General features: G+C 35.0%; 1 protein-coding gene and 1 non-coding gene across 2 annotated transcripts in view; both read left to right on the top strand.

Annotated features, from left to right (window-relative positions):
* Window positions 1-26491, top strand: part of LOC119811694 (zona pellucida binding protein) — an 84023-nt gene that overhangs the window by 18159 nt on the left and 39373 nt on the right. The window contains exons 4-7 of the mRNA XM_042055086.1: window positions 9564-9689; window positions 12620-12769; window positions 15648-15866; window positions 24476-24552. Of these exons, the coding sequence (XP_041911020.1) occupies window positions 9564-9689; window positions 12620-12769; window positions 15648-15866; window positions 24476-24552 (572 nt within the window). The remainder of the gene's footprint in view (window positions 1-9563; window positions 9690-12619; window positions 12770-15647; window positions 15867-24475; window positions 24553-26491) is intronic.
* On the top strand, window positions 6386-6511 carry LOC119806090. Its single transcript, XR_005284123.1, has one exon. It is a non-coding gene; the product is annotated as a small nucleolar RNA SNORA24 (small nucleolar RNA).

Raw genomic sequence — 26491 nt, 5'->3', positions numbered from 1 at the left:
CCAAGGATATTGAACATTTCTTAAATATGTTTCTCAGCCATTTGAGTTTTCTCTTTTGGAAATTCTCTGTTTAGACTGTAACCCATTTTTAATTGGAATATTTGGTTTGTTGATGTCTAGTTTCTTGAGTGCTTTATATATTTTGAATATTAATTCTCTATTAGATGTGGAGTTGGTAAAAATCTCCTGTTTTGTAGGTTGTCACTTTGTCCCAGTAACAGTATCCTTTGTCCCAGTAACAGTATCCTTTGCCTTACAGAAGCTTTTCAGTTTCATAGGTCCCATTTATTGATGATCCCAGTGCCTGTGCTAATGGTAGCCTGTTCAGAAAGTTTTTGCCTGTGCCAGTGAATTCAAGACTTCCCCCACTTTCTCCTCTCTCAGGTTCAGTGTATCTGGTTTTATGTTGAGGTCTATGGTCCATTTGGAGTTGAGTGTTGCACAGGATGAAATATGGATCTATATGCATTTTTCTACATGTGGACATCCAGTTTGAACGGCACCATTTTCTGAGGATGCTGTCTTTTTTCCAGTATGTATTTCTGACTTTACCAAAAATCAAACCATAATTGTGTGGTTTGATTCCATTGACAAATGTGTCTCTTTTTAGGCTAGATGCCATGCTGTTTTTATTTTTATAGTTTTGTAGTACATTGAATGGAGTGGTGAGACCTCCAGCAGTTATTTTATTGATCAGGATTGCTTTAGCTATTCTGTTTTTGTTCCCTCCATATAAAGCTGAGAACTATCCTTTCAAGCTGAAGAATTGTGTTGAAATTTCAATGGAGATCGCATTAAATATGTGGATTGCTTGTGGTGGCATGTCCATTTGTACTATGTTAATTCTACTGATCCATTAGTATGGGGGATTTTTTCTGTCTTCTGATATTTTCAGTTTTTCTTCAGAGATTTGAAGTTTTTTTATCATACAAGTCTTTTACTTGCTTGATTAGAATTACCACAAGACATTTTACATTATTTGAAGCTATTGTGAAAGGTGTTATTTCCATGATTTTTCCTATTTGTAATTCTGTATAGGAGGGCTAATGATTTTGGTGAATTAATTTTGTATCCAGATACTTGTTTATCAACTATAGGAGTTTCTAATGGAACTTTTAGGGTCATGTATGAATACTGACACATCATCTGCAAATAAAGATATTTGACTACATCCTTTCCCGCTTGTATCCCCTGATCTCTTTAGATGCCTTATTGCTCTAACATGTCAAATGCTATATTGAATAGGTATAAATGGACAACTTTCCTTGTTTTTGTTTTTAGTGGAAGTGCTTTGAGTTTCTCTCCATTTAAAGTGATGCTGGCTCTGGGTTTGCTTTCAACTGCCTTTATTTTATTTAGGTATATTCCTTATATTTATAATCTTTCCAGAACTTTTCTCATGAAGGGATGTTGAATTTTGTCAAAGACCCTTTCTGCATCAATTGAAATGATTATGTGGTTTTTCTCTCTTCTAGTTTTCTTATATGGCGGATTATATATTTATTTTTGTGGCAAACCACCTTGCATCTCTGGGATGAAGCCTATTTGATCATGGTGGATGATCTTTTAGATGTGGTGTTGGATTTAGTTTTCAAATGCAAAATGAGTATTTTTGCATCAGTGTTAATGATGGAAATTTGTAATTCTCTTTCTTTGATGAGTCTTTAAATGGTTTGGGTATCAGGGCAACTGTGGCCTCAGAATGAATTGCACCATGTTCTTTCTGTTTCTATTTTGTGGAATTATTTGGGGGAGTATTGGCATTAACTCTTCTTTAAATGTCTGGTAGAATTCTGTGCTAAATCCTTCTGGTCCTGGGATGCTGCTGCTTCTCTTCTTCCTGTGCTCCCTCCTTTTTCTCTTCTTCTGGTCGGGAGAATTTTAATGACTGCTTTATTTCACTAGGGGTTGTAGGTCTGTTTAAGTTGCTTATCTGATATTGATTTAAGTTTGGTAAGTCATACCCTTTGAGAATTTATTTTCTTTTTTAAATTCAGTAAAAATTTTATTAAAAATTTCCATCTCCTCCCCTTCTCCCATTTCCCCCTTCCCCGCACCCTTCCTCCCACTTCCTCTCCAGTCCAAGGAGCAGTCAGGGTTCCGTGCCCTGTGGGATGTCCAAGGTCCTCCCCTCTCCATCCAGGTCTAGGAAGGTGAGCATCCAAACAGACTAGGTTCCGACAAAGCCAATACATGCAGTAGGATCAAAACCCAGTGCCATTGTCCTTGGCTTCTCAGTCAGTCCTCATTGTCCGCCACGTTCAGAGAGTCCGGTTTGATCACATGCTCCATCAGTCCCAGTCCAGTTGGCTTTGGTGAGCTCCCATTAGATCAGCCCCACTGTCTCAGTGGGTGAGCACACCCCTCGTGGACCTGACTTCCCTGATCATGTTCTCCCTCCTTCTGCTCCTCGTTTGGACCTTGGGAGCTCAATTCAGTGCTCCAATGTGGGTCTCTGTCTCTATCTCCATCCATCGCCAGATGAAGGTTCTATGGTGATATGCAAGATATTCGTCAGTGTGGCTATAGGATAGGGCCATTTCAGGCTCTCTTTCCTCAGCTGTCCAAGGAACTAGCTGGGGACATCTCCTTGGACACCTGGGAACCCCTCTAGAGTCCAGTCTCTTGCCATTCCTAAAATGGCTCCCTTAATTAAGATATATACTTCCCTGCTCCCATATCCACCCTTCCTCTGTAAGGGGAGACGGGGAGAGAAAAGTGAGAAGGGGAGGATGGGGAGAGCTTATTCATTTATTTTAGATTTTAAAATTTGTTGGCATTCAGGTTTTTAAAGTATGTCCTTATGCTTCTCTGGATTTCCTCAGCTATGCCTCCCTTTTCTTTCATTTCTGATTTTGTTAATTTGGATATTCTCTCTCCACTTTTTAGTTAATTTAGATAAGCATTTGTTAATTTCATTTATTTTCTCAAAGAACCAACTTTTTGTTTCATTGATTCTTTGTATCGTTCTCCTTGTTTCTCTTTTGTCAATTTAAGCCCTGAGTTTGATGCTCTTTTGCTCTCTGCTTCTCTTGTGTGTGAATTCTTCATCTTATCTAGAGCTTTCAGGTATGCTGTTAAGTTACTAGTATGAGATCTCTCCCGTGCTGTGAACTTTCTTTAATTGGAGAAAGTCTTTCTTTCTTGACACACTTTTTATTTGGTAGAGAATTTTCTAGTTCCCATAAGTTTGTTAATTTTCTGTTATTGTTGATATCCAGCTTTCATATGTAGTAGTCTGATAGGATTTAGGAAGTTATTTCCTTTTTCTTATATATGTTAAGACTTGCTTTGTGTCTACATATGCTGTCAAGTTTGGAGATAGTTCCATGCATGAGGTGTGGTAAAAAGGTATACTCTTTTGTTTTTGGGTGAAGTGTTCTGTAAATGTCTGATAGGTCCATTTGGTTTATAATGTCTGCTAGCTCTAGCCTTTCTCTGTTTAGATTTTGTCTGGATGACCTGTGTATTGTGAGAGTGGTATACTGTCGTTTCCCACTATTAGTCTATGAGGGTCAATATGTGAATTAAGCTATAGTAGTGTTTCTTTTACAAACTTGGATGCCCTCATGTTGGTGCATAGATGTCAAAAATTGACATGCCATCCTGGTGGGTTCTTTTCCTTTGATGAGTATGTAGTGTCCTTTCCTGTCTCTTCTGATTAGTTTTGGTTTGATGTCTATTTGTTAGATATTGAAATGGTTTACTTTTTGCTCTGTTCATTTACTTGGAATATTTTTTCAATCCTTTACCCTGAGATACTGTCTCTTCTTGATATTGAGGTGTATTTCTTTGATGCAGCAACTATATGGATTCTATTTCAAATCCATTCTCTTAGTCTCTATCTTTTTTAGGGGAATTGAGTCCATTGATTATTGAGAGATATCACTGACCAACAATTGTTGAATCCTGTTATTTGTGTGTGTGTGTGTGTGTGTGTGTGTGTGTGTGTGTGTGTTTCCCTTCTTTTGGTTTTGCTAGTATGAGATTATTCCCTATGATTTCATTGGTGTAGTTAACCTCCTTAGGTTGCCATTTTCCTTTAGCACTTTAGGTCGGTAATTGTAGATAGATATTGTTCAAATTTGACTTTATCATGGCATATCTTATTTTTTCAATCTATAGTGACTAGAAGTTTTGCTGGGTATAGTAATCTAGACTGGTATCTATGGTTGCTTTGAGTTTGCAAGACATATGTCCAGGCCCTCCTGGTTATTAGAGTGTCTGTTAAGTCAGGTGTAATTCTAATAGGGTTACCTTTATATATTACTTGGCTTTTTTTGCTTTTCAGCTTTTAATATTCTTTCTTTGTTCTGTATATTTAGTGTTTTGATTATTATGTAGCAAGGAAACTTCTTTTTCTAGTCCAGTCTATTTGGTGTTCTGTATGCTTCTTGTACCTTGATAGGCATATCCTTTAGGTTAGGGAAATTTTCTTCTCTGATTTTGTTGAAAATATTTTCTGGGCCTTTGAGTTGCGATTCTTCTCTTCTTTATTCCTATTATTCTTAGATTTGATCTTTTCATAGTGTTGCTGATTTCCTGGATGCTTCGTGTCAGAATTTTTATTTTACATTTTCTTTGATATGCCCATTTATTCTATCTTCAACACCTGAAATTCTCTCTTTCATCTCTTATATTCTGTTGATAAATCTTGCCTCTGTAGGTCCTTTTTGAAATTCTAAATTTTTCATATCCAAAATTTCCTCAGTTTGGGTTTTCTTGATTGATTCTATTTCTTTCTTCAGGTCTTGAACAGTTTTTTTTTTCATTTCCTTCCACTGTTTGTGTTTTCCTGGATTTCTTTATGGATTTATTCATTTTTTCCTCTATTTGTTTGGTTTTCTTGGGTTGAAGAGATTTATTAACTTCCTTTTTTAGGACTGAAGAAGGATGCTTAAAAGAAATCCCACATTAGCTCATAGTTGAGAATAATAGAGGGTTATTTATTTAGGGGTAGACACACAAATCACAATCCTCTGCTGGAAAAGAGAGCAGCAACCAAATCCCGCAGCCAGAAAAGAGACTGGATGTGTGCTTTACATCAGCATAAGTAGTATAAGTGGGCATGTAACTAAAAGGCTACTGATGGTAGGAATTCGTATAGCATAGGACCTCCATCATCTTCATAAGGTGGTCTTAAGGCTGTTCTCCTGTGCTTCAGCTATGTTGAAATATTTAGAACCTGCTGTGGTAGGGTTGCTGAGCTCTACTGGAGACATATTGCCATGGCTGTTATTGTGCTTTTACACTGGTACCTAAGCAGCTATCTGGGGTTGGGGTTATAATAATTACAGGAGCTGATTTCTGGTATTGTCTTTGGTGGGTGTTTTCTTCCTTTTTTTCTGTTTCCTATGTTCCCTGTCTTTCTTAACTGATGTGTTAACAGGAAATGCCTGCTCATGTTGGAGGCTCGGATAATGAGCTGAGCTGGGGGAGGAAATGTTGGAAAAGAATATTCTTGTTATTCATTGGGAATGGAGTCATAGAGGAAAGAGACACCTCAGCCATTTAGATTTCTTTCATATATGTATATATTTTAAGAAGCTTCTACTGTAATGGATTTCTATATGAACTTTCAAATGATCCTTAGTTTTAGCTGTTCCTCTTCATATTCCCTCCATTACCACCTATTCTCCCCCTTCTCTGTTTATCATTCCCATTCCACTATCCCCAATATCCATCTCTAATTATATATTAATTATATAGTCTATTTCCCTTCCCACACCAGTTCCTTACTAGATACCTAACTTTTGTGGATATATATATATATATGTATACATATACATATATATATATGTATATATATACATATACATATATATATGTCTGCTTTTCAAAGACTTAACAGCTAGCATCCTTTTATAAGAGAATGCATACCATATTTGTCTTTTTAGGCCTGGGTTACCTTTATTTAGGGTATTTTTTCTTCCCCCATCTATTTGCATGTGAATTTCATGATTTTGGTTTTTTAACAGCTGAGTAATATTCTATTGTGTAAAATGTACCATGTTTTTTTTGATCTGTTCATCCACAGATGGACATCTAGGCTGTTTACAATTTCTGGCTATTATGAACACAGCAGAAATGAACATGGTTGAGTAAGTGTCTCCATGTAGGATGTAGAGTCCTTTGGGTATATGTCCAAGAGTGGTATAGCTGGATTGAGGTAGATCTACTTGAAACTTCTTGTATCTCAATAATTTTCATTGTTGCATTCTTTAATTTTCCTTAATTAGACTTGATATATATGTATATATACAATGTATATTTTAAATCAGTATTAAAAATATTCTGAAAACAAACATTACTGGTACATTGTTTGCAGCTGTGTTAATTATATTCTAAGTATGGTAACTAATTGTATTTAAACATTGTAACTGTACTCCATTCACTTTGGGACCTGTCAGCTGTGGCATGTTCTCTTTCTAGCCATGGAAGAGCTTTTTACTGTTGGAAAAGCTGTTAACCTTTACATTATAGCAGATTAGGACTTGCACAAGTAGCGTTCTTCTCTGTTCAACACACTTCTGTACATGAAGGACCACAGACCACATTGTCTGTCTTCACATTATAGAGAACTCTTTCACAAGGGACCTCATCTTATTGTCAATAGGCTCTGATAAAAAAGTAAAGTTTTATTACTCAAGGAAGAGTTTGCCATTGAGTATAGTTCCAAAGAATAAGGAAATAAGATGTCATATATGATTACATTGGCAAGTGTTGATCGGTTATTATTGATAACTTTGGAGAAGTGTATGTAATACTGTGAACTGATGAATACGTAAGAAATGTGGGTTTCTTCACTCCCAGGTTTTTTCCTGTGTATCCACCTGAAATAAATAAACATTGAATAAATTTTTATGAAATAAAACACAATTATGAATTGCTAGCTTATTGGGTATGCTTTTCTAAATTCTTGATAAAATGTTCCAGAAAACACTGAAACTGTATATTCCCCTGATTGTAACAGTATGTTCTAACTATACTTTTTTTCTGGAGTCGGAAGATGTTCTTCACAGAGGTGTTATTTCATTAGTAGTCAATGTCTGTTTACTTTGAAAATGTTATATTCATTTTGATTGTTGATGTCTTGGAATATTTATTTTGGTCTGTTGATAGTGCTGAGATGTAGAAGTAGCTGCAGGCTGTGTTCCTGCCGCCCGACTCCCGGCCACCTGGCTAGCTTATGCTCCGAAATAACAACACACAAATTGTATTCTTTTAAACACTGCCTGGCCCATTAGCTCTAGCCTCTTACTGACTAATTCTCATATCTTGATTAACCCATTTCTATTAATGTGTGTAGCACCACAAGGTGGTGACTTACCGGGAAAGATCTTAACCTGCATCCATCTTGGAGAGGAGAGCTATGACTTCTGCCTAAGGCATCTGCCTGACTCTGCTTTCTTTGTCCCACAGTTCTGTTCTGTCTTACCCGCCTACCTATGTTCTGACCTCTGTTCAGGCCAAGCAGTTTTCTTTATTAATTAACCAATGAAAGCAACAGATAGATAGAAGACCCCCTACATCACTGAGAGACTGTTGAACTCAGTTGAAGTTGCTGGAATGAAAATCACAAACTTTAGTGGGAGACTGACAGGAAAGTCAGAATAATGGTATCAGATCCTATCAAAGAAACTACGCAGAAGCATAGACTTGCACTCACCTTCCAAAGGCTAAGAGAAACTAGGTAGTTGCTAGAGTAATATCAGAAAGGGGAAACCCTGAGGACTGCTGTGGTCTGGAAAGAACACAGGATATGGAAAGGGATAGGGAGATATGGGCAAAAGATACACAGTGGAGAAGAGAGCAGTCGTTAGTCATGCCAAGGCTTGAAGATGTGTGAGTACTTATTGAAGAGGAAGGAAAGACCTTAAACTGAGGGAAGCAGAACAGAAATAAGAGAAGAGCAGGAGTTGTTGAATAAGACCATACAAGAGCAATAATGTTGATTAGAGTGAAACGCCGCCTTTGGAACATATAATGCATAGATTTTAGCAAATAACTTTGTAAGAAAATAATGAAAATAGGGACAGGTGTTATGATAAAGAGAATCATATAAAACTTTAACTTACTCTGAGTAATTTTATATTTTATATAATTATATCATAAAATATAACAAATATAATTATAGTTAAAATAAAATTATATTTTTATAGTATATACAATTAGCGGGAAAATTTCTAAACTAGATTTTATTAAATTATTTATTAGACTTGTAGCTATTAAAGTCAACTTTAGTGTAGTTCATAATGCATTTTTCTGCTTTCTCCCTTACCAAAATGTAAGAGAACGAACCTGGAAAAGCACACATTCTTACAAAGACATGTTATAGGAGAAAACATACCAAATTCTTTTCATGTGGCCATTATGATCCTAAATGATTAGTTTATTTATTATACTATCATGTTGAATATTAAATACTTAATGATTGTAAGTGCTGAAATTAGTAAAAAGTAAAGGGCTAATATAAGAAAATTATACATAATTATATTTATAAACATAATCATTTGGATCCTAAGAAAATGTTTGCAAATTGGATCTAATAGTTATTAAGTAAATATACAACCTATAAGACTTTTAATAATAAGGCAGCCTATAGATAGATTTAATTAAAATATTGAAGAAGAAAAAGAAAAACATTTTCATGGGTAGAATAAATCATTATTTTTCTGTCTCATGATAGAACATTCATGGTAAAAACAACAAAATGTAGAGACAAGCTTTCATAAGCAGTGGAAGGCTATGACTATTTCAAACATTTTATTGTAAAATATAAAGGCTTTTTACTATCAAGAAATTTGATTACCAAAGATAGTTTTTATTTTACTGACTCAGAAGAACTCTTGGTTGGGTTAATCAGAAGGGTTGACATGCAGTTACTGGTGGATTATTGGGAAAGCTTAGTCCTGAGGACATTCAGAACAACTGAGTCTTTGATTGTGCTTCTGCTGAATCTCCTAAAAGCATCTTTGTTTTGGTTATCATAATTATTTTAAACAGAGTCTGACAAAATGCATGTTTAAAAGTCAACCATTGTATATATTTCTGAACTTTTTAATCATGTTATTTTTATCTAGTATACTATGCTATGTTATTGTAAGTAATATATTATTCCTCTCATGTAAATATGAATACATACATATATATACATATATAGATGCATACTATGTTTATATTTGATGTCTTTGCAAAGCATATGAAGTCCAGCTAGAGAATTATCTTAATACTGTCACTACAGTTATATACTCTGAGATTAAACTGGGTCAGTATATGTGAGCTATCAATAAAAAGGACCAACACATTACATTCATGTTTAGGACACATACCCTCACACATGGGTGACTAAATGTACATGTACATACACAGTCAAATAAAACACATTGTATGCTTCTTAATGCAATTATATGGAAACAGTGATACTAAATTATCATCAAGTAATAGGGGCAATAACCCAAAGAAATGTCAGAGAATGCAACACAAGCTACAAAATGTAAGGTATTATTAGACAGTTAAAGAGCATAAAATGTTACTGGAACATTTTAATATTGTATTTTCAGTGAGCGTATATGTCATGCTCCATCAAAAGAGTCCACATGTGCTTTGTGTAACTCAACGACTGAGAAACACTGAACTGGTAGACCCATCATTCCAATGGCATGGGCCAAAAGGAAAAATTGTTTCAGGTAGGATTTTATTTTTGTTATCATAATTAAATACCTATATCTCAGATTTACTTATACTTAAAAGAATATTTGTATCTAATACATTTATCATTTATTCAAATATTTTCTTTGTAGTCTCGTGGAGTTGAGATAGTAATGTTGATAATATAAACATTTCCTATTGTGTTTATTAAGGATGAAGACATCAGCAAATTCAGCTGTTTTGAGAGTTCCATTTTATGTGAAAAATCACAGTTTCTGATTTCATTACCCTTCTTTTGCTTATGTACCTATTTTATTGTGTATTGTCTATTTCATCTTTATTCTAAATCTTGAATTTGATAACTGACTTAATTTATAGTTTCCTCTAAAGGTTACAGTCATTAGCAGTCAGATTTTCTTTAAAGAATAGTATATAAAACATAAGTTGGCTGCTAATAGATATTCTAATATGAGTACTTACTTTCTTATATCTGTGCCAAATACAACAAATATATATAAAATAAATGCATGAATATATGTAAATATATATTTATTGACACTTCTGGTGTAGAAAAATTTAATTTTAAATTATTACTAAGGAATATATAGCTTCACTGATGATGTGATATTTAAAATTATTATAAAACTTATTATTCTATACTTTTTTCTTAAATACGATGCTTAATTTATTAATAGCTTTTAAAAATAGTATGTTAAGATAAATATGTAATCTTTAATCAGAAGATATTCATGAACAAGTAGGCATTTAAACAGAAATATATTATTTTATGTTACATTTTTCAGCTTCATCCAGGGTATAGAAATGGGAGATTTCAAGGCATAACTCTCTGTGTAAGGTCATTGTGGGTGGTATATCTGTTTATTCATTTCTCCTTCAAAATATGCAGTAGGGCTTTTCATATAACAAAAAATGTCAGTGCTAAGAGCATTCTGGCATTTTCTTCAGTTTTAAGAACTATTTCTAAAAATATATAAGTATTAAATCATTTACTTAAAGTGGAAAAAGATATTTAGTCATTTTCTGAGAAAATAATTTCAATTCTAAATAATGGAGTATTCAGTTCTTAATTAAGAAAATATTATTTTATAGTTTTATGACATAAAACTGTAGTTATAAACTTTTAGAATAACAACTTGTCTATTTAATGATTTTTAATATTTTCTGAATTGAACAACTCTGTGAGTTTGGCAGCTATATCTTGTCATTCTTCACTGAACAAATAAACTGGACTTCAAAAGAAGTGATTACCCATAGTTGTACATTTGTGAGAGAATGAAGCCTTCACATCTATATCTTAATATCTCAGGAAGAGGTTTTCTCTCCATTTGATAGCATAGTTTTCACCCAGTATAATACGCTGAAGCCAAGAGGGAGCCTACATCACATTCTTTTTTCTAACACATCAACACTGTGTTTGATAATAATTTTTCATTTATCTTCTTCTGTATCCCTCAGCAGTAGAAACAACTCACTGTTTCATGTAGTGATAAGAATTCTTAGCTGTTATTAATGGGTATAGTGTGATAGATTTTGTTTTGGGTATACCATTTCATGTGCAAATTCTAAGACTCTACAACTCATACTTAAGCTATATCAATATTATTTATGACATAGTTAAATAAATGCACTACATAAAATATATACTTTGTATATACATGTTGTTTATGCATACATGCACTGCATATATGTGTGCATAAATTTTCATAAATAGTAATGTATTTCTGATAGTGTACCAGGCTTTTTCTTTTGTGCCTCCAACCACCTCCCAAATCATGACATGGAGACTTATTAGTTAAGAATGCTTGGCGTAGCTTAGGCTCATAACTGGCTAGGTCTTTTAACTTAAATTAACATGTTTCTCTTTATCTACATTTTGCTTTGGAATTTTTTACTTTTATTTCTGTATATCTTACTTTCACTGCTTCTCATGTCTGGTTAGGGCTGCCAGATTTCTTGCCCCAGGCTTGTCTCTCTCTTTCTTCTTGTTCTTCCCTCCTCTTCTTCTCTCTTTTTGAGCCTAGATTTCTTCTTCTACTAATTCTTTTTGCCTACCAGCTCCGCCTGTCCTTTCTATGCCTAGTTCTTTATTAGACCAATCAGGTGCCTTAGGCAGGCAAAGTGAACAGATGCAACACATCTTTACATAATTAAATAAATGCAACATAAACAAAAGTTGCACACCTTTACACAGCTAAAGTACTATTCCACAGCATCACATCTTTGTCAGTTAAAATAATATTCTACAACATGATAGCATCCATTTCAATTCAAGGAGAATACTGGGAGTGCTTTATGTCTGCACGCCACTCTTACCTTCCTAATGCTCTGACCCTTTAATATGGTTCCTCATGGTGTGGTGATCCTCACCATAAAGTTATTTTCATTGCTACTTTATAAGTGTAATTTTGCTACTGTTACGAATTGTGATGTAAATATATGATACGTGACCCCAGTTATTTCTTAAGGGGTTGCAGCCCACAGGTTGAGAATCATTGACTTAGTCACACAATTGATGAACTCTGGTTGGTAGAAATTTGATTTTAAGGTTGTCCTAGCATCTACTGATAATAAGCATCAAATACAATGATTAACTTTGTGTGCGAACTCCTTTTAGCAAACATAAATTTCATGGACGGGCTCACTGTGAGCCTTGTCAGTTTGGTTGCTCACCTTCCTGGACTTAGGGGGAGCTGGGAGGACCTTGGACTTAACATAGTGAAGGGAACCCTGATGGCTCTTTGGCTTGGAGAGGGGCAGAGTGGGGGTATGGGTGGAAGGGAGGGGAGGGAAGGGGGAGGAGAAGGGAAGGAGATGGAAATCTTTAATAAAAAAAATAAAAAAAAATCAGATACAAAAAAAACTTTTGAGTGTTTTTAGGTTACTTTAACTGTTTGGTATTTTGTCTCCCTATTGTGATTTAAATAGCTGTATATTATACCTTTATTAGAAAACACCACTGCACAAGTGACATCCACAGGAAGTCTCATATTCCAGAACTTTGAGGAGGCCATGACTGGGGTTTATACATGTTTCCTTGAGTACAAACCGACTGTGGAAGAAATTGTTAAAAATCTTCAACTGAAATATGTTGTTTATGGTAAGAAGCAAATTTAATTATGTCTTAACATATCTTAATGTTTTGAAATGATTAAACATTTTAACAGGTTTGTCATTTTATATATTTTTATAGTTTAAAAATTTTTTGTTTGTTTTATTTCTATTATTATTATTATTATTGCTACAAATTTTCACCTTCTCCCCTCCTCCCAAAAATTAAAATAGAGGTGATGACTATGAGAGAGTGCCATTCTGAGTCTGGGTTACCTCACTCAATAATTTCTGGGTACATCTATTTTCCTGTAAGTTTCATAATTGCATTTTTCATTAATAAAATTCCATTGTTTATTATATTTCCTTTATCGATTTGACTGTTGATGGACATCCAGCCTGTTCTTGTTTCCTAGCTATTATTAATAACATAGCAATAAAAACAGATGTGTAAGCATCTTTGTGGTGCTGTCCTTTGGTTAGATTCCCATTGTAGTATAGCTGCGTCATTGTAGTTCTGGCTTAGTTTTTTAGGCTCCTCCATAGAGCTTTCCACAGTGGCTGCATCAGTTCACACCCCCACCAACAGGTACTAAGGGATCATCTTACCCATATCTTCACCAGCATTTGTTGTGATTTTTCTTTTCCTTAATGAAGGCCATTCTAATTGACATGAGATAAAATCTCAAAGTTGTTTTAATTTATCTTTTTGTAATGGTTATGGGTGTTGAACTCTTAAAAATATTCTTTGTCCTTTGTGTTTTCTTTTGAGAACTCTCTGTACAGTTCATTAGCACACTTATTGATTGGCAGTTTGTTTTGCACTTTAATTTTTGCATTTCTTTGATATTCTTTATATCAACCCTATGTCTGACGTATTTCTGTTTTTTTTCTTTTGCTGTGTAGAAGTCCTAAAATTTCACAGACACACTTTGTTAATCTTGAGGATGTGCCCCTTTGAAAATTCCAGTTTTAAATTAGTATGTTCTTTTCTTTGTAAAAAATAATTTTTGAGAGTACCTAAATTATAAAAAAGTACTATATTTATACTGTTTCTATTCCTCCTCCCTTAGCTCCTCTCATATATCCCTCATTCTCTAGAATTTACTAACCCTTTGTCTATAGTTAGTATCATCACACAAATACACACATACAGTTATGTATATATATATGAATGTGTGTATATATGTCTGTATATATAATTTATAAAATAGTATCTTTCCCTATGACTTATCACAGATCTTTAGTGTTGTTATCTCTCCTTCTTTCCCATTCCTCTGTATTATACTCTCCACCTCCTCTGAAAAGATGAACAAGTGTAGCCAAAAGGGTATAGAAAGAAAACAAAGGCATAATTACCAAAATAGAAAATAAGAACAAGAGCACAGGAAAAAGAACAGCAAAATGACAACAATCAACAGACACTTTTCAGTAATAACTTTAAATATTATTAGCTTCACTTTCCTAGTCAAAATGGAAAATGGGATGGGACTTAACTTTTTATTTGTTTTGTAATGGCTTTATTGACTTAACTTTTTTATTTGATGTTTTGTAATGGGTTTATTGCTTTTATATCTCTCTACCTAAATGAGCTGTTTTACTTATTTTAGTAAATCATTTCTTTTTCTCATTTGTTCTGTTCTTGCTCTCTCCTGTCTTGTGCTAACTGTAGTAGTATTTTTGTAAACTGTTTGGCTTAGCAGTTAATTTTTTTAAAGATTTATTTTGATAATTATAGTTAAAGATAAATGTTTGCTATTATTATTTTAATTTTATCCTTTGCTCTTGATATGTTTATCTATCATTTCTAAATGTTTGTATTTACTCTAATTTAATTTCCTACCCACTGGTGCAATCCTTCTGCTTTTGAATGCTGGAAATACAGGTATGTACCAGTGTACCTGTCTGTTACGTTCCTTATTTTCAAACCATTTGTCTTATAGCTCATCATGTTTTATGGATTGTATTTTAGTCATTGTATTTAGAATATCAAATTCATTTCAATACTTTCTACATCAGTTTTCTTTTAGGTTCTTCTAAAAAAATTAAAAATACTGATTTATATTTTCTTGAAGTTAGGGTGTTGGTAATTTTTGGCTTTCATTTGTTCGTCAATGAAAACAACTAGGTTTCCTTTGCAATTAAAAGCTGCCGACCTCTGCATTAAGTTTGGGAGTAGTAAGTGTGCTTAAGTTTTAAGCAAAGATAGGAAAATGGGCAGTGGTAAGGAATGTCAGTATGAATAGAGGGCTCTTGCTCAAAATGTGATCCAGAAGCAGCAAAATAACTCTTGTTTCACAAGGTGATCTTTTTTTTAAAATTAGGGATTTATTTTCATTTTAGGTTTATTGTATCTTTCCAGTAAGATTTTGAGATTTGCTTTAAATATATGTGTCTTCAATTCCAGATATTGTACTGGAATTAACTAAAACTAACTGTATATATTTATTATAATTATATTTTAAAAAGTATTGTTGCTAATTATATATCTAGAATATCATCTAAAATTTAATATTTTAAAACAGAACAGTTTGACTTCTTCTAAAATATAAAATTTGAAAGGTATGATGCCAGTATTTGAGCAGTCGTGTAGTGAGACCAGCCTTCCTGGGTTTGAATATTAGCCTTGATAGCATCGGCAGTACACACAGCAAGATTCTTGTGTCCTGATTCCTTTGTTCCAGATACAATAATAAGAATATGAATCTTAAATGATGGTGAGGGTTAAATGAGTCACCGTTTTAGAATCCCTGTAATAATATTTAATACCGACTTACTACGGAGGCATTTGTTAAGGAAGGCAAATGTAGCTGATTATTGGGAATGAATATGAATTTGTTCCAAATAATTATTTATTTGAAATAGTCACAATGCACATGAATTGCCTGAATGATGATGTTTTTGTCTTTTCTTTTTAATGTTTGTAGCTTATCGTGAACCTCATTTTTATTACCAGTTCACAGCACGGTACCACGCGGCTCCCTGCAATAGTATCTATAACATTTCTTTTGAGAAGAAACTTCTTCAGATTTTAAGTAAACTGGTTCTTGACCTTTCCTGTGAGATTTCCTTGCTGAAATCTGAATGCCACCGTGTTAAAATGCAGAGAGCTGGTCTGCAAAATGAATTATTCTTCACATTTTCAGGTAAATATACAAAATACTTTTAAGAAAGACAATTTGGAAACAACTGTTTCCAAACCAACTGTTTAGAATATGAATGTTACAAATCTAAAAGTATTTCTTCCTCTTGAGTTTGACTTAATGCTAAAATGCCTTCAAATAAAATCCTGCTGATTCCTGCCATTAATGAAAAGTGTGCTGTGTCACTTCACTGTTGAGTGGAAGTCAGAGTAAGGGTCGTAGTGTTTAGCTATAGTGATGAGTCAGTGAAAGCATTTGCTTGTACGGCGGTGAACATTTCAGACACCTCATCCCATTTCATGTGTTGTCATTAGTGCTGGAGAGAGGAGGAATAGTCTCAGGAACAATCATCCATGCCCACTTAGAGGATGTTCTTCTCCTCCTCGTTTACGCCTCTTTCTCCTTTATTTGTTGTGTAGAATTTAATTTTGGCAGAGACTGTAGCAAGGCATGGAACTTCAAAGGCAGGAGCAAGATAAACTCTTATTTTGTGTAATTCTTGCTTTTCTCTTCTCCAGGGAAATTTCATTGGTTTTCACCAACCTCAAGGCAGATGATCAGCCTAAGCGTTGCTTATCCTGTCAAGGACATGCTAGTTGTATATGGAGGCTTTGTGAATCTTTGTTTCCTGATTGTTTTAATTACGTGGACAAACTCTTAGAAAATTTACAAGATGAGATCCAGGGTAAATGTTGCAGTTGTGAGACAGCTCTGTGTGTCCTCAAATGACTGATACTTTGCAGTACCTTTTAGATTGTGGGGATTTTTCTTTCTTTTTGTGCTTTTAATGTTGTGTTTAGAAACCTGAGGTCATTAAGGATTGTTTCCTTTTAGTTATTTTTTTTCCTGTTTACATTAAGATGCACTTTGAGCTAATTTCTGTAAATAGTGAGGTCTGGGTTCGACTTTATGCCTTTGATATATGAAGGGTTATGAAATCATAAAGAAGAATGAAATCATGTCATTTTATGTAAAATTGTTGCAATTGGACGTCATATTAAGCAAAATCAGTCACAGATATTATATATTATGGTATACTTTATTATTTTATAGTTGTTATTGTTCCATTATTTATGTCTCCCTTTGTCTTCAAGCTCTGATGTTCTGAATTCTGTTTGATCTATTGATCAGATGTTCCATTATTTTTATTTTTTTTAATTTGACCTATTGAACTTTTTAATTTCTAAAATTTCAACTTCATTTTTATTTATTTGTTTTTTTATTGATATCCCCATGTATGTCCTGTATCAGTTTAGTTATTACTTTTAGCTGTTGGTATTCTCAATGAATTCATACAGTTTACTGGTGACTTTTTTGATTTTTTAAATAGTCTTAGAATAGTTCTAGAGAATTCTTTTGTTTTTTTTTCAAATTCTCTCACTTTTTCTATTGCTATAGAAGTAAACGAGTTTGGAGGAGTCATGCTGCCTTAGTTTTCATAATCCTTGTGTTTCTGCATTAGAACTTGTACATGTGGGATTTGATCTTTGGGCTGATTTTGTCTCTCTTGTCACATATATTCTTTCATTGCAAGTATTTTCAGTGTTTGGGGTAGGGGGACTAACTGTAATAGATTGAAATATTATTGGTCCCCACTGGCCTCAGAGTAAAATTCAGCTAAACTCTCAGCTCCTGCTAGGGCACCTGGGTTGATCTCTAAAATCACCTAAAAAGTAGAATACTGTCTGCAACAGAAGCCACAACTGCTAGATATGCCAGTTATGAAAATAGAGCACCGGTGAATTAAATACAAACACCCCTTCAATTGCAGTTACTTTAGATGAGTAAGGAGCAAGGGCAGTATAGTGTATACTTCTATGCTAGTTACTAAGAGTAGAGATGGAAAGGAAATAAGCCAAGACTCCTGATTGATTAGTACTAGAGCAATAGATGAAGAGGAGAAAGTAAGTAAAGGAAAGGAGCAATAAAAGCAGAGAGGAGATTTAGCAGCTTCAGCTAAAGGAAAATGAAGAGAGACAGGTGTCAAAAATGCAATCTGGAACCCCAAACAGTCCCAGAGCTCGAGAGGCTGAGATATGCAGGCAGTCCACTCTGGGGCAACCAGTGTTCTTGAGAAAACTTTGAAAAAGAGCAGAGGATATGGTATGGTAGATCTGTTCTGCTGAGTGGGACTTGGACACTAAATAAGGTAAATAGAAAAAGAAGAAAAGAAATCTGGGTAGAGGTGCGGTCTGTCTGTGGTTTTGTACCTGACCATGGAAGCTAGGCTTGATTCTGTACAGTTTTGGGTGGTTTCATGGGGGTGTAGTGTGTATGCCAAACCTACCAGTTCACAGTCAGCACGGGGTTGGGACCTGGCTAGATGAGCTCTCTCCAAGTAGTCCTTTGTGGAGGTAGGGACAGATCATGGTTGTTGGTCCTGTCTATTTGCAGTCTCTCAAAGGGACAGGCTTGGGTCCCAGATCTGTCTCTAAATGGTCTAATTTGGTCTATGTATCAGGCCAGATATCCTTCTCATGGAACACTGGATAAATTCTAACTCAAAATCACAAAGTTTCCTTCTCTATTTAGAAGTATTCTGAAGGCCAGGCCTCAGACTATAGTCCTGGGACACGTTTGCTCTGGGTTTCCAGCATGAGCCTTGCAGTCTGCTTCCTTTGTGTGTATAGCTTGCTGCTCAGCCACTGAGTCTACAGAGTCCTTTAAGAATGCCTTTTTTTTTTCCTGGGTGGTGGTGGCACACACTTTTAATCCCATCACTCAAGATGCAGAGACAGGCGAATCTTTGTGAGTTTAAGGCCAGCCTGCTCTAAAAGAGCTAGTTCCAGGACAGGCTCCAAAGCTATAGAGAAACCCTGTCTCAAAAAACAAATCAAAACAAACAAACAAACAAAAAATGCTTTTTTTTTTTCTCACGGTGTCACTGATCTGGTGGAGTAGCAATAACAGGATTTCCCCAGTACTAATCCTCCTCTGGTAGAGCAGCTCTCAGCCTTGTCTCCTCACCATTCCCTTTTCCTCCCCTGCCCACTTTTGTGTAAATACGTTCACCAGACTATGGTGAGGCCTCTCTGAGAGCTCTGTCCATAGTCATTGTTGTGACTTTATGATTGCACTGTCAGTGTTTTTTTTTTTTTTTTTTTTTTTTTTTTTTTTTTTTTTTTTTTTTTTTTTTTTTGCTTTTTCGAGACAGGGTTTCTCTGTAGCTTTGGAGCCTGTCCTGGAACTAGCTCTTGTAGACCAGGCTGGTCTCGAACTCACAGAGATCCGCCTGCCTCTGCCTCCCGAGTGCTGGGATTAAAGGCGTGTGCCACCACCGCCCGGCTTGCACTGTCAGTGTTAATAAAGCTCTCTTGTCTTTGGGCTGAAGCCTCTGGAAATGACCCTCTACTCTGCTGTTCTGCTTTTTTTCTTTGCTGCTGAAAGGAATGCTTTTCTCTGAGCACTCTCTTCATTGGATGTTTGTTCTCCAGTGACTCAGGGCTGTGCTGAAGATACTGTAGTGGGTCCTGCCTGGATGCAGTCTGCCCTCCTTTGTAATCTGGTTGCTCAGTTTATTACACTAGTTATAGTCCTAGAATCATGATGGGTGGTGAGAGGGAACGCGTTTGCCCTGTTCCTTCACGAAGCCCTCTGATTTTTCGGTCTCAACTATGTGTGGTGACTGCAGTTTGTTGCAGAAGTTCTTTATCTAGCTGAAGAAATTTGATGCAGTCGTGAGTTACTGGTATTTAACAAGAATGAAACTGGGCTCATGCAGTGCTCTCCCCTCTCCATTTTTCTTAGTAGGATGCTCTTACAATGGTTTCTCTTTGCATTGTCATGTGGAGCCTGGTGTAAATCCTGATTGATTACCTCATATTGTTCTTTTGATAAATTGTTGGATTTGATTTTATATTGTTGAGATATTTTGCATATATGATCAGAAGACATATATCCAAAAGTTTTCCTCTTTTGTAATGTATTTATCTGAGTTTTGTATCAAGGTAAATAGTTCATTGTGAGATATCATCAGATAAATAATCCCTAATGCATTAATTTACTCTGGAGTAAATACATCCATTTTGGGGATATATTGTAGGCGTTGGTAAGCTTTTTTACTTATAAATTTTCTTCTTTGACATATTTATATGCACGTGAAATGATGGAGGAAGGTCATCTGTCTGTGTGTTACTTTCATTGGTTAATAAAGAAATTGCCTTGGCCCTTTAATAGGACAGAAAATTAGGTAGGCGTAGTAGACAAAACAGAATTGTGGGAGAAAGAAAGCAGAGTCAGGCAGACATATCAGGCAGTCGCCAAGCCTCTCCTCTCTGAGTTGGACTCAGGTTAAGATATCTCCTGGTAAGCCACCACCTCGTGGTGCTACACAGATTACTAAATATGGGTTAGTCAAGATGTGAGAATTAGCCAGTAAGAGGCTGAAACTAATGGGCCAAGCAGTGTTTAAGTGAATACAGTTTCCGTGTTATTATTCTGGGGTAAAGCTAGCCGGTGGCCGGAGGAACGTAGCCTGCAGCTCCTTCTACAGTGTAATGTATTTTGGTTACTCTTCCCCCATCCCTCCCTTATTTCCGTCTCACCTCTGCTAGCCCCTATTATTCCTTATGGATTTTTCCCCATGTTAATTAACTTCTGTTCTGTGACTAGCAGAGTTCAACTAGGGCTATCTGTGTGATCCTGGGTTTGGAGCTATCCTTTTCAGTTAGATGTGCTCACTAGCAGCCATGCAACTAGAAACTGTGCTTCTCTGTCTGCAGGAATCCATTGATCACCAATAAACCTCCAGTTATTAGTACTGGTAGTGGTAAAGCCCTCTGAGCCCTGTCCCCATCCACAGTTGACTGTGAGAAGAGATTGACTGTGTGGACCTAGTGCCAATGCACACACCCAAACTCAGATCTTCTAGAAAGCAGCAATTGCTCTTAATCTCTGTGCCATTTCTCCAGTCCCCTAGTCACCATCTCAATGATAGCTACTCTAATTTGGTATATTGTTTCCAAATTTGCTTAATTTTTCCAGTTTCCTATATGTAAGTTTCTATTGAAATCAATCTGTCTTTCTTTTGTCTAAAAATGTATTTATTTTTATTATTGTATATCAGTATATTTGTATGTGAGCATATATGCACATATGGAGGTCAGAGGACCCCTTTGTGGGGTTGGTACTCTCCTTCTACATCTATATATATACATACTGGGAGCAAACTCAGGTCTCAGGTTGCTTCCTTTACCTACTGAGCCATTTGCTATCCACAATGTCTTTTCTAATATTTGTTCTCAATGGTATGAATAACATATTTTTTTACTATAAATTTCTTTTTAATTTTTACCTTATGTCACAGAGTGTGGTAAGTTTATTTTACTTTTATTAAGTTAAAATTATTTATTTTTTGATATTTCATATATTATACATTAATGTGTTTCTCCATGCCCATATATTTCAGGATTTTCAGTCTGCTTCTCTTTTACTGATTTCTAGCTTACTTTTTGAACTGGATGCATAATTTGCATGCTTTCTAGTTTTTAATATTTCAAAATGCTTTTTATGACTTGAATGGAGTAGGTTCATTTTGAATGATTCAGTTGAGTTTAACATGTGTTCTGCGTTACTGCATGAAAATGTCTCTAAGTATTATTTGTTCAGTTATTAAAATTTGCTCTGTGAGTTAGCTCTATGTCTACTTTATATTCTGGTTTCTTTGTTTTTCTGTTGCTTATAGAGGAATATTGAGAGATAATAGTAGATTTTGTTATTTTTCTAAAAGTTCTAAAAGTTTTTTCCTCAAATTGTGTGTCTGTGCTTGTTTGTTCATTTGTCTTATGTGTACATCGAGGCCAGAGGTTGGCCTTGGGTATCAATCCTCTGTCACTCTGCAGTCTGCTTTTGACATGGGCTCTCTCCTTAGATGGGCACTTTGATGTCTGTACCAGTCTGACTTGTCAGGACCTGCCTTCCTCTGTACATGAGTTCTGCAGTTGCAGAGACATGTCATTGTCACCACCCCAGCCCTCGCTGTTGTCATCGGAGTACTGGGGTTCTGAACTTGGGTCTGCACTTTATCCAGCTGTCAAATGCCTTTACTCACTGTTGCTCAAGACATAGATAACAAGGATTCCTAAACCTTTGTAAAGATTGTACTTTCATTATGTGATGACTGTATTATTTCTTGAAATCAGGTATAATATTTTTCCTTATTCTGATTCTATTTTGCATGAAAGAAACACCATTTTTCTAGCTTCTTTTGTGTTCATGTTAACTGCAGTGAACCTTTTCTTTTCCCTATATTCTAAGTGTATCCTTATTTTTAAGATAGGTCTCTATGGAAACTTATACTCTGGCCTTAAAAATCAAATGATAATTCCTATTTTATTTAGTATTGTGGCACATTACTTGTCCTTGGTCCTTTCTGGATTATCTCTTTCTCTTTCATTTCTGATGTTTGATTATAGCATATTTCACGGTATAAATGTAGGCTCCATTTCTGTGCATGTGAAAATTTATATCATGTTAGATTTGAGGCAGTTTGGCCATTATTTACTCAAATATTCTAATGTTGCATCTCTCCTTCCTCCCCTCATGTCTTATGAGTATGCTGGTGAACCTGTCCCACGATTCTTTATGCCTGTTTCACTTTTGTTCACTTATTTTTCTTTTCTTTTGGTCAGATTTTAGTGACTTATCTTTACGTTCTCTAATTATTTCCCCAGATTGCTCAAATATGTTGTTTTAATCTTTTAGTGAATTTTTCTTAGCTAGAATTCTATGCATTAGAGCTATTGGATGGCTGTTCATAATTTATTTTTATGTTATTAATATTCTTGTCATGACAAACTGTTCTGTTTTCTTTATTCATTTGTCCATAATTTCCTTCAGCTCTTTGAGCATATTAAGAGTCGTCCTCAGAGTTTAGAATCTATGTTCTTTGAGGTAAATTGTCGCTTCGCAGGGACAGTAGAGTTAGTAAATATGTGACCAATTAGACAACTCCATTGGAAAATGATTTCTGTTTGAAGGATTGTTGGGAAAATGAGCCAATTAATAACATGCATACAGATGACATATGATTTATTAGAGAATAGTCTAGAATAGCTAAAGGATGCAAGTAGTATTTATGGAAAATTACCAAAAATAATATTGACTATTTTATAAGTAATTTTAATTTGAAAACTGAAGTACAATTTTCATTTTATTCTCTTTGCTGTAAATAATGACCAAAATGACAAAGCTGAACCTTTTTTGCAGAGTATGAAAGTCTTAAGATATTAAATACTATGTTTATGAATTAGTTATAGATCTGAGGTTACAATAAGAGTATTTTCATATATTTTTATTGGTAGTGGGAATTAACAAAAGTGTTTGGGTATGAGATTGACATTCTACTCTGTAGGGGATTAGCTATTGTAAATTCTTATAGAGCCTATTTCTTACCCAAGATTTCAGACTGGAGTCTTAGTACATACAGCAGGAGTTTCCTCAGTGACCTTGCAGAGATGCTCATCAGTCCAATATTGCTTTGTCCATTGAGTTTTCCTAATGCTTGCTTATCGCAAATAAATAGAATTACAGTTTCCATATAGTTGCTCCTATATGTGCATAAATAAAAATGTATCTGTATGCATGACCATGCTTATTATATTGGTTAAAATGGCCACAACCATAGTCCAGTCTCATAGCATATCTAGTATTGTTATTACAGTTTATCTTTCCTTTTTCAATTTGTAGTTACACATTGAGCATTGAATTAGGGTAGTGATACCCAATATATATGAATAGAAGTTGACAGAGAATGACTGAAAATATATATATATATATACACTTTTACAATGTATTATAACCATAACTATATATAGTTATATATAACTATATAACTATATAGTTATATATAACTATATATAGTTATGGTTATAATACATTGTAAAAGTTGAAATAAATTTGTTGTTAAATACTTAAAATTAAAATATTTCAAGAAGGAGGGAGAACATGAGCAAGAAAGTCAGGACTGTGAGGGGTGCGTTCACCCACTGAGATGGTGGGACAGATCTAACGGGAGGTCACTAAGACCAGTTGGAATGGGACTGATGGAACATGTGATCAAACCGGACTCTTTGAATGTGGCTGACGGTGAAGGCTGACTGAGAAGCTAAGGACAATGGCGATGGGCTTTGATTCTACGGCATGGACGGGCTCTGTGTGAGCCTTGTCAGTTTGGATGCTCACCTTCCTGGACCTGGGGGGAGTTGGGAGGACCTTGGACTTCCCATAGTGTAGGGAACCCTGACTGCTCTTTGGCCTGGAGAAGGAGGGAGTGGGGGTATGGGTGGAGGGGAGGGGAGGAAAGTGGGAGGAGGGGAGGATATGAAAATTTTTTATAAAAATAAAAAAAATAAAAAGAAATAAAAAACAAAAAATAAAATATTCCAGCATCTGTTACTGAGGAACTTAATTCCAAGATGATTATAGAAATGAACGTTTCATGATTTATATAAACAAATATTTGACTTTGGATTTTTCTAAAATACTTAGCATTAGAAAATCCAGCCTTTTTTCCTGGGAGAAATGTAGTTGACACGTGATAGTTCATTTTTCAAAATTTAAGTAGTTTGGTATAGTATATCAGAACAAATATAAAATATAATATATTTTCTCAGTTTCATCTATAGACACTGAAAAAGGAGTCAAGCCATGTACAGACCATAATTGTGAATCTTCCAAAAGATTATCTAAGGTATGTTATGATCTGGTGGAAACGAAGAAAAAAATTGAATGGAAATGCCAAGTGTTTAAAGATTCATCATAATTAGTCATTGTTTTAGCTATTTGTAAAATACATCGAGGCCCACAGTAAGGGCTTCCAGCAATGAAGTAAAACTTCACCTACTACAAACTAAGAAATCAATATAATTGAAATTTGACAAACTACTTTAAATTTAATATTGTGTAACTGGTTATCTAAAGAATGATTTTAAATTTATTTGGCCTTATTTCATATGGCTAGTTTATATTAAGGAGAAATCATGGCTGTAATTTTCCCAGTTGTTTCAGTTTCCATAGATGTTTACATATTAGCCTTATATAGTGGTATTTTGCTACTCACTTGTTATAATAGTTTTTTTCATAGATATTTAGTATTTTTGTGCAGTCATCATGTTGTCCACAGGTAGAGTGTTACATGTTTCTCTTAAGTCTTTACTCATTTAACTGAACTAATCTGAATGACTAGAGTCAGTACAACGATGAACAGACGTGATGAGACTGGAGATGTCTTGTCTCTAGACTTAAAGCATTTAGTCTTCAGCAGTCACGTCTTATAGAAGCTGTACATTTTCTTTTTAGTGGAATGATGCTGTCTTCTACTTTTCATTGACTGGATTTTACTATTAATGACTTAAATTTTGACTAGTATGTTTAGCAAACACATCAGTATTTGTCAGAATCTTATGAAGGATTTTTCTATTTTTTTTTGCTCATACATTGTTCTATGCAATGTGTGTTATAGGATTTGTGGTCATATTTTAAAACCTCTAGTACAACTCAGCATCAGTTCTTCAATCATTTTAGTGTAAACTGTGGATGTGGTTATAGCTTAAAGTTTATCTTTACAAAAACAGTAAGGTATAGATATACAGTATAATGTCATCATTTATGGATACTGATAGTGGTGTAATTTTCACATTTATTTATATCCATTTCTGTGTACAGACTATGTACAGTTATAGTTTGGGGTAGTGTCATATATCTACCACTGTAGTAAAACAAAGAACAGCCTCAACCTGGATCTTTGATGTCTTTTTTGTTTCTCTGTAGCTTTGGAGCCTGTACTAGAACTAGTTCTTGTAGACCAGGTTAGCCTTGAACACACAAAGATCCACCCACCTCTGCTTCCCGAGTGCTGGGATTAAGGCCTGCGCCACCACCGCCTGACTTGATGTCTTTTTATAACCGTATTTATTTCCCCATGGCACTCTCACTGCTTCCTGAATCCGAGAACTCATTCTTCTAGCCTCTGTTTTAAAATTTTCTCTTTTAAAAACCTCTCACAAAGCTTAATCAAGATTATATATAAATTGATGGTTTCAGGCTTATGTTAATGCTATAGTTTATGTATATATGTATATCTATACATTTATGTATAGATATAAAGTTAGGTTAACCTATGAAACAAAACATGTGGCATCTCTATTTTTACTTATACCCCTTCCTTCCAATTGATCCTTTAATACTTTTTATATATTTGTGTGTTCATGTGTGTATATGTTTATGTATAACACATGAGAAAAATGTATTTGTCTTCCTTAGTTTTATTTAATATATATTACATATTTTGTAGCATGAATAATAAAAGCCCATACACAGATACTGGGTTTCAAGCTGAAAGATTAGAGAAGAAAAGCAGCCACACTTCTAGAGAGCTCTCATCTCTTGACTGTGCTCAGATCAGAGGGCGATCAACTGAACCTCAGACTGTATTGCTCTTCACCAAACCTCAGACTGAAACTGAGACCCTGAGCTCCTGTCTCCTCCTGTCTTATATTCCTCTCTAGTACTGGGATTAAAGGCATGTACCACTACCTCCCAGCCTCTAAGGCTAACTAGTGTGGCTGCTGGTATTAAAGATGTGTGCCACTGCTGCCTGGCCTGTATGGCTGACTAGTATGGCGCTTTGC

The sequence above is a fragment of the Arvicola amphibius genome, chromosome 1 (genome assembly GCF_903992535.2).
Source record: "Arvicola amphibius chromosome 1, mArvAmp1.2, whole genome shotgun sequence".
NCBI classification, from domain to species: Eukaryota; Metazoa; Chordata; class Mammalia; order Rodentia; family Cricetidae; genus Arvicola; species Arvicola amphibius.
Note: the sequence above shows the minus strand (reverse complement) of the source record. Positions and strands in the feature narration are given on the sequence as shown.